This window comes from Erythrolamprus reginae, chromosome 6 (assembly GCF_031021105.1).
Source record: "Erythrolamprus reginae isolate rEryReg1 chromosome 6, rEryReg1.hap1, whole genome shotgun sequence".
Taxonomy (NCBI): domain Eukaryota; kingdom Metazoa; phylum Chordata; class Lepidosauria; order Squamata; family Dipsadidae; genus Erythrolamprus; species Erythrolamprus reginae.
Genome location: NC_091955.1, coordinates 95,621,145 through 95,629,870, shown reverse-complemented (window position 1 = coordinate 95,629,870; position 8,726 = coordinate 95,621,145). Strand labels below are relative to the sequence as shown.

The 8,726-nt window shown below is 41.4% G+C and overlaps 1 protein-coding gene across 2 annotated transcripts; it reads right to left on the bottom strand.

The window, feature by feature from the left end:
* Positions 1 to 3,793: 3,793 nt before the first annotated feature.
* On the bottom strand, positions 3,794 to 7,635 carry LOC139169085 (kunitz-type serine protease inhibitor HNTX-852-like). 2 transcript variants are annotated; one of them, XM_070754892.1, is made up of 3 exons: positions 7,492 to 7,635; positions 6,447 to 6,617; positions 3,794 to 3,855 (listed from the first exon to the last, which is right to left on the bottom strand). In XM_070754892.1, the coding sequence occupies exons 1-3, from the start codon at positions 7,571 to 7,573 to the stop codon at positions 3,848 to 3,850; spliced, it is 261 nt and encodes an 86-aa protein (XP_070610993.1). In that variant the 5' UTR covers positions 7,574 to 7,635; the 3' UTR covers positions 3,794 to 3,847. The 2 variants fall into 2 exon arrangements, with proteins under 2 accessions (XP_070610993.1, XP_070610992.1); XM_070754891.1 differs by lacking the exon at positions 3,794 to 3,855 and adding an exon at positions 5,169 to 5,643.
* Between the last annotated feature and the right edge of the window lie 1,091 nt (positions 7,636 to 8,726).

The window sequence follows — 8,726 nt, the reverse complement described above, 5'->3', positions numbered from 1 at the left end:
TGTATATACCTTAAAAATGTGTAGATCTTAAATATATGTACAAAAATAGTACATGCACATTCTTTAAACATGTGCATCTGTAAAAATAACAACATATCTTAAAAATGTACATTCTTTCAATAAGTCAAAGTCAAATATTCATTAGGGTCAAAAAATCAATATATCTTTAAATATGTGTATACTTTACAAAAATAATAACATATGCACATCCCTTAAACATGTACAGGTATACGTGAAAAAATAATATCATTTGCTTGCTTTAAAATATGCATATATTGATCATGGGTAAACTTAAAAATGATATATGCATGTCTTAAAACATGCAACCCTTAAATGGGGATATAATTTAAATGAATAATATGTGCACATCATAAAAATGTACACCTCTTAAGCATAGGTATGCTTCAAAATAATAACGTGTGTAAACCTAGAGAAATCCCTTTAAAAAACACATTATGGACTAGATTTTTAGAATGAATTTAAAGGACTAAAAACGCCTTAGAGGGGAAATAAGAGAGGAAATACTGTGTTTCCCAAAATTATTTCCCACGCTGTTGCAAAATAACTTTGGATGTTGAATATATTTCTGGAGCCACGTTCTGCTCTTAACTGGTTTTAACACTGGTTTGGGGCAGGAAAATCTCCCCGTGAAGCCAGTTTCAAGGATGCCCCGTAGAAAATTTATAATTTATTTATTTTTGTTTATTCATCAAGCATGTTATTAGATAACAGACATAAGTATAAACATTAATACATGAAATGCATACGAATAAAAAATAACATTAGGACAGGGACGGTAGGCACACTGGTGCGCTTATGCCCAGCCTATAGAGACATCTTAGGAATGGGGTTTCTAATTAATTAATTAATCAATTAATTAATTAGGATTTCTTAATCCAAATCTCCTTTTGACCCTCTGCTTTGAATAATCTCTTTGGAAATTAACCAATTATCGAAAAAGAAGCAATTCAACTAGTTCTCCTATATTAGTTCGAACCTCCTTATTTTGGCAAAACCTCTCCCCCCCAAAAAATTGGGGTCCCACTCCCACCACTTTCTCCCGTCCACCAGGTTAGGCATCTCTGAAAGTCTTCTCTCTGTTTCCCAGCAGCGTGTGATGTCTCTTTATTTTTATTTTATCTATTGATTGATTGATTTTGTCCAATACACAATGAGGGTTTTAGTGGGTATACACATAGTAAAATACATGATGAAGGTTATAGAGGAGATACTCATAGTAAAATATATGTAAGAAAGAAAAGAAGGTATAGTAATAGAACATATCAATGAAAGAACAGAAGAAGAGATATAGGAATAGAAGAAAGGAATAGGAGATATAGGAGAGCAATAGGACAGGGGACGGAAGGCACTCTAGTGCACTTGTACTCGCCCCTTTTTATCTTTTAATCTTTCCGAAGATTAATGCGACGATTTAAAAAAATTGCAAGTCAAAAGCCCCAATTTTGCAAACGACAAACAAACCTCCCTCCCTCCCTCCATTTGGCAACGCGATCCCCCCCCCAACCCCCTTTAAAAGGCTGAATTATTCACATCCTCTGGTTAAAATTTTACTTTCTGGCTAATTAAACTTCATCTTCTCCCCTGCCTTACCTGTGCAATCTTTTTTCCTACTCTTCTACCCTTTTTATTTTTTATTTTGCCAAGTTGCCAGGTTTCCTCTCTCTCCTCCCCCCCTTAGAAAAAAGCAGGCAAGCTGAAATTCACGTACCTGAAAATGTTTTTTTTTTTAAATCAAGGTGTGCACCTGTTAAGTCTGGCTCGGTCTTCTAGGTCAAGACTGAAGGCATCCCCAACAGGTGATCCCAACTCGGTTTGTCTTCCTTCGGAGTCTTGTTTGGAGAAACTGGCTTGCAATGTTCTCTACAGGAAAAACACCTGCTTTCCAGCCTGGGATATATATGTATATATATATTTACACACACACATATATATAGATAGGTAGATATTTATTTATTTATATAGGGGGGGGGGACAGGGAGAGAGACCGAGAGAGAGGAAATGATACGTTAATGGTTTGATAACGTAAATCCGAAAAGTGAGAGAGCTTTGGATAAAGGGAGGATTCTCTTTGGAATGAAATTATGTTGGCTAGTAACGTCACTGGGCAGGAGATGCCACAGAGGCATGGGAGGGGGAGTTTGTGGGGTTTTTTAAGGATGTGGAGGAAATTTTATTACAGGATTTATGGCTGGCATTTCTCAAATTTATCTATTTTTCCCTGGCTGGCTTAAGAGCCTTGCAAAATATAACAGCAACAGGAGGGTGTTTTCCTAAGTTTCTTCAACCAGGAAAATATACAGGTGTCCTTAGGACTTATCATAGTTTGCTTTAGTGACCGTTCGGAGTGACAATGGTAAAAAAAGGGACTTGGGACTTAATTCGATTCACTGAACGTCCGTGGGGCTAACTTAACAGCTGCAGGGATTCGTTCGAACGACTTAGGCCAAGAGAACTCGTAAAATGGGGCGAAATTCACAGATGTCTCGCTGGAAGGGACATCAGAGGGTCATCTAGTCCAACCCACTGTTTAAGACAGGAGACCTGGTTCATGCCATGAGAAGGGATGACACCAAACTGGCAGGAATAGCCAACACTATCATCTATCTATCTATCTATCTATCTATCTATCTATCTATCTATCTATCTATCTACCTACCTACCTATCTATCATCTATCTATCTATCTATCTATCTATCTATCTATCTATCTATCTATCTATCTATCTATCTATCTATCTATCTATCAGTGCTGTGAGGCAGTAGGGAAAGCGAGTAGGATGCTTGGCTGCATAGCTAGAGGTATAACAAGCAGGAAGAGGGAGATTGTGATCCCGCTGTATAGAGCGCTGGTGAGACCACATTTGGAATACTGTGTCCAGTTCTGGAGACCTCGCCTACAAAAAGATATGGATCAAATTGAACGGGTCCAAAGACGGGCTACAAAAATGGTGGAAGGTCTTTAGCATAAAACATAACAGGAAAGACTTCATGAACTCCCATCTGTATAGTCTGGAGGACAGAAGGAAAAGGGGGGACATGATCGAAACATCATTTAAATATGTTAAAGGGTTAAATAAGGTTCAGGAGGGAAGTGTTTTAATCGGAAAGTGAACACAAGAACAAGGGGGCACAATCTGAAGTTAGTTGGGGGAAATATCAGAAGATAGATAGATAGATAGATAGATAGATAGATAGATAGATAGATAGGTAGATAGATAGAAAGTATATGATAGACAGGTAAGGTAAGTAGATAGGTAGATGACAGCCAGACAGGCAGACAGAAGAGATAGGACGATTATCTGTCTGCAGTGCTATAGGGTCTCCTGAAGAGGGCGCAGGACTCGAAGACGTCCACATCAAATATGGAGGGTTTCTGTTGACCTCATTAAATCCCACATCTGGAACAAATTGCTTAAGATTGCCTGCTAATTGTCTCCTCTTCAGCTCCTAATTAATGTGGAAAGGTCAGCGAAGTGGACACTAATGAGCAAAGGAGTCAGAATATCTTTTTCAATTTTGAGGCTGCTGCAAAAGCCATTAACTGTGAAAAACACTCATAGGTCCACTTTTCTCAGTGCCGTCGTAACTTTGGAACGGTTCCTAAACGAGTGTGTGCTTCTGGCACCTGGACAAAGCTAATAACAGGAGAGGATACGACAACTGTCCTGCCTTTTGTCAATAAACACATCCTTTTTTTTTTCAAAATGGATTTATTAACACAAATGTTGTTTACAGACTATTCCAGGGGCAGAAGCATCCAGCTGTTGGCCATCTGTACAATTGGGAGACGATTGTCTTTGCTTTCCACCTGTTGGCTCTGCAGATGGTCACCTTCCTGGGAGAGAAGGTGGGGGGGAGGAACCACAAAGAAAATTTAATATTTTTTTTTAAAGCGATCTGGAAGAGGGAGAAACTGATAGCGTGCAGGGACGGACAAATTCATCCTTAGGAAGCTTGGAGAACGTCCAAAGATATTTCACCAGAAGAGCCCTTCACTCCTCCACTCGAAACAGAACATCCTACGAAAGCAGACTAACAATCCTGGGCCTAGAAAGCCTAGAACTACGGCGCCTAAAACACGATTTGAGTATTGTCCACAAGATCATATGCTGCAACGTCCTACCGGTCAATGACTACTTCAGCTTCAACCGCAACAACACAAGAGCACGCAACAGATTCAAACTTAATACGAACGGCTCCAAACTTGACTGTAAAAAATATGATTTCTACAATCGAGTTATCGAAGCGTGGAACTCATTACCGGACTCAATTGTGTCAACCCCTGACCCCCAACATTTCTCCCTTAGACTCTCCACGATTGACCTCTCCAGGTTCCTAAGAGGTCAGTAAGGGGCGTACATAAGTGCACTAGTGTGCCTTTCGTCCCCTGTCCAATTGTCTTTCCTTTCTTTCAACTATCCTATATATTCTCTTCCTTTCATATATCCTCTCCTCTAAGTTCACTTTCACCCTCTTTTATATTATCACATGTCTATTTTTCTTCCTATATATTTGTGTATTGGACAAATGAATAAATAAATAAAATAAATAAATAAAATAAAATTCAGGTTGAAGCTGAAGATGTTCAAGTCTAGAGAATGAGGTTGTAGGGTAGAAACCCAGTGACGGTGAGTTCTAGTTTAGGCACAAAAGCCTTTAGATCGGTGGCTTTGAGACGAATGGCCAGAAGATGGGAATTCTAGTCCTGCTTTACTGATGAAACCTGGTTGGGTGACTTTGGACCAATCACCAGGAGATTGGAGTTCTAGTTCCGCCCTAGCCATGAAAGGCAGCTGGGTGACTTTGGGCCAATCACCAGGAGACGGTGAGTTCTTGTCCCGCCTTAGCTGAAAAATCGATTGGGTGACTTTGGGCCAGGAGCCAGGAAACAGGTGCTACATCTGATATTTCCAGATGTTCCATGAATCCATCCCGGTCTCTCTGCTTCTTTCAGGCCAACCCACCAACCCATTCCCACGTTGCTGTTCTGTCTGGGTTCCCCCAGACCTCAACACCAACTGGAAAAAAACAGCCAGACACTCTGGTAAAAGCAAAAGTACTTTATAGCTGGAAAAAATAAACACAGAGGAAAACCTGTTCTTCCCAACAGACAGGCTATAAGACTTTACAGCAGAGTCCTGATGTCCAGACAATACAGCAAGCTTCTTGCTGGCACACCCACCCCAAGATTTCAGTAGTCAAAGGCACAAACCAGGATTCCAAGACGCCAAAGTTCACAGCCAGGTCCCAAGACTCTCAAAGATAAAACTCCACAAGCCAGGAAGGGTGGGTCTGCCTTTTAGCCTTTCCAAAGAGCACCACACCCAAACCCAGCTGTTGCCTCTTTAATGCTGAAAGTACCTAGCCAATTGGTCCCTTCGCTGTGTAGCTCTTCTCTGTCGCAGATCAATTATGGCTTGTGCATTTTCCTCTAAGGAATCCAGGCTGCTTGCTGGGGAGAGCTCCCTCTGGGGGGACTCTGGGTGTCCTCCCTCTTCTTCAGCCTGGGATTCCTCCTCCTCGTCTGCCTGCACCTCCTGTTCCTCATCCTCTCCCTCTGAGCTGGAAACCGACAGAAGATCAGCCGTTCCCTGAGGGGCCTCAGACGGAACCACAACAGTTGCTTTGTGGGAAAACAGGAGGAGAAAGAATTATTTCGTTGGGTCACCTCCTTGAGCTATTTATAAAAATAATAAAAATCTTAGAAACATAGAAGATTGACGCCAGAAAAAAACCTCATGATCCATCTAGTCTGCCCCTCTACTATTTCCTGTATTTTATCTTAGGATGAATCTATGTATATCCCAGGCATGTTTAAATACAGTGGCTGTGGATTTACCAACCACGTCTGCTGGAAGTTTGTTCCAAGGATCTACTATTCTTTCAGCAAAATAATATTTTCTCACGTTGCTTCTGATCTTTCCCCCAACTAACTCAGATTGTGTCCCCTTGTTCTTGTGTTCACTTTCCTATTAAAAACACTTCCCTCCTGAACCTTATTTAACCCTTTAACATATTTAAATGTTTCGATCATAAAATAAATAAAACTACTGGTAGTCCTCGATGTAGGACTGTTCGCTTAGTGACTACTTGAAGTTATGATGTCAATGTCTCCTAGTGATTGGCCAAAGTCACCCAATGGATTTTTACACCTAAGGCGGGACTATAATTCACCGTCTCCTGGTGATTGGCCCAAAGTCAACAAATGGATTTTTATGTCTAAGGCAGGACTGGAACTCTCCGTCTTTGATTGTCCCAATGGGTTTTTATACCTAAGGTGGGACTAGAACTCACCGTCTCTTGGTGATTGGCCCAAAGTCAACCAAGAACGTAAGAACCAAGCGGACCCATTCTTTGACATTATCATCCATCATTCCTCAGTATCGCTCAATTTTTGCCCCCCCCCCCTCTTGGGCTCCAGCTCACCTCTTCCTCTCTTGCACCTCCGCTCGCAGCTCTGCTTGGAGGGGAACTGATTCACGTTCCCGCCGCAGCCTCCGTAGATGAAGGGACGGCAGTTCTCCGTTCCCTGGTGAAAATACCAGAGCACCACATACTGCAGGCAGCCGCCCTCGTCCATCGGCCAGGCGCAGGGATCTGCAAGGCAGGAGAAGCCCCAGTTCAGGCTGCTAAACTGGCGGGAGGGAAGGAAGGAAAAGAAGGAAGGAAGGAAGAAAGAAGAAAAAGAAAGAAAAGGAAGGGAGGGAGGGAGGGAGGGAAGAGAAAACAAGCAAAAAAGAAAGAAAAGGAAGAAAGGAAGTTAGAAAGAAAAAGAAAGAAAAGAAAGAAAAAAAATCAAGCAATAAAGAAAAAAAAGAAGGGGAGGAAGAAAGGAAGAAAGAAAGAAAGGGAAGAAAGAAAGGAAAGGGAAGAAAGCAAGCAAAGGAAGGAAGGAAGGAAGGAAAGAAGGAAGGAAGGGAAGGGAAGGGAAGGAAGGGAAGGAAGAAAACAAGCAAGCAAGCAAAAGAAGGAAGTAAGAAAGAAAAAAGGGAAGAAAGAAAGGGATAAAGAAAGAGAAAGAAAGAAAACAAGCAAGCAAGCAAAGGAAGGAAGGAAAGAAGGAAGGAAGAGACAGAAGCAAGAAAGGGAAGAAAGGGAAGAAAGAAAGAAAGAAAGGAAGGAAGAAAGGAAGGAAGGAAGAAAGGAAGGAAGGAAGGAAGGAAGCCAGTGATCCACCTCCTCCCAGGAAGGCCACCCATCCATTACCTGTGTGAGGCTCCCCCCAGCAGCTGCCCTCAAGGCAAGGGGGAACTTGCAGCTAATGGGGGCGTGCAAATAAATGAGCCGCAAGTCACCCATGGGTCATGATGGGCTGCCACAACACCTAAAGTATTTATTATTATTATTATGATGATGAAATCAAAGAATGGTTGACGTGGGTTCGGCTGAGAGAGGCTAACAGGCTGAAGGCTGCCAGGGGGACTTTGAAGGCTCAAATGAGGGGGTTTTCTCCCCAATGCCAGTCCAGTACCTTCCTGGCTGCCTTCTTTGGGTTTGCCCTGCTGGGGGTCTTCTTCTGCAGGGTCTTTGGACAGTGGGGCCTCCTCTGCCATCCGGTGGGAATTTGCCAAGGAACGGACACCGGACTCTGCCGGCTGTTTGGCTGCACAGATGCTTCGGTCTGCAGGGAAGGAAGAAGAGGGAAGGATCAGGACACCGGACTTTTCATTGCCAACGTGAGAATGTCGCAGGGACTTCTCGTCCTCCTCTCTCTTAATCCCAGCATCCTCAGGGTACGAGGAGGAGGATGGACAGCAAGAACCAAGAGGCGGAGCAACAGTTTGGAAGGTCCAAGGCCATCTTGTTTGAGTGCCAGCTTGGAGGGCTCCTCTATTGTGACTCACCGTTGCATACTGTGAAAGCAGACACCCCCCCCACACACAAAAAGGTGGGGTTTTTTTGAGAGGTATTTGCAATATTCAGGAGATTTCAAAGTGTTCAAAACTACACTGTGCAACCTCCTGTCTGTCGGCGACTACTTCAGCTTCAACCACAACAACACAAGAGCACACAACAGATTTAAACTTAATATTAACCGCTCCAAACTTGACTGTAAAAAATACGACTTCAGTAAACGAGTTGTTGAAGCGTGGAACTCATTACCGGACTCCATAGTGTCATCCCCAAACCCCCAACACTTTACCCTTAGATTATCTACGGTTGACCTATCCAGATTCCTAAGAGGTCAGTAAGGGGCGAGTACAAGTGCACTCGAGTGCCTTCCGTCCCCTGTCCTGTTGCTCTCCTATATCTCCTATACCTTTCTCCTATTCCTATATCTCTTCTTCTATTCTTTCATTGATATGTTCTATTACTATACCTTCTTTTCTATTATTTCTTAGATATATTTTACTATGAGTATCTCCTCTATAACCTTCATCATGTATTTTACTAGGTGTGTATAGATATATACCCACTAAAACCCTCATTGTGTATTGGACTAACTAACTAACTAACTAACTAACTAACTAACTAACTAACTAAATAAATAAATAAATAAATAAATAAATAAATAAATAAATAATATTGAAGGCTGGGTGCCAACAGAAGCATTCGTAATTTAATTTGATTTGATTTAATTTTTTAAAAATTTAATTTAAACTTTAAATTTTTATTTAAATTTTTTATTTAATTTAATTTGAAATTTAATTTAATTTTTTAAAATTTAATTTAAAATTTAAATTTTTATTTAAATGTTTTATTTTA

What these genes read in the sequence shown, in the direction of transcription:
- LOC139169085 (XM_070754891.1), bottom strand. Translation starts at nt 7,573, where the DNA reads ATGGCAGAGGAGGCCCCACTGTCCAAAGACCCTGCAGAAGAAGACCCC. An exon ending in CAAAGAAGGCAGCCAGGAAG is followed by an intron (nt 6,618 to 7,491) that starts GTACTGGACTGG and finishes CCTGCCTTGCAG; the next exon opens with ATCCCTGCGCCTGGCCGATG. An exon ending in GAGGTGCAAGAGAGGAAGAG is followed by an intron (nt 5,644 to 6,446) that starts GTGAGCTGGAGC and finishes TTTCCCACAAAG; the next exon opens with CAACTGTTGTGGTTCCGTCT.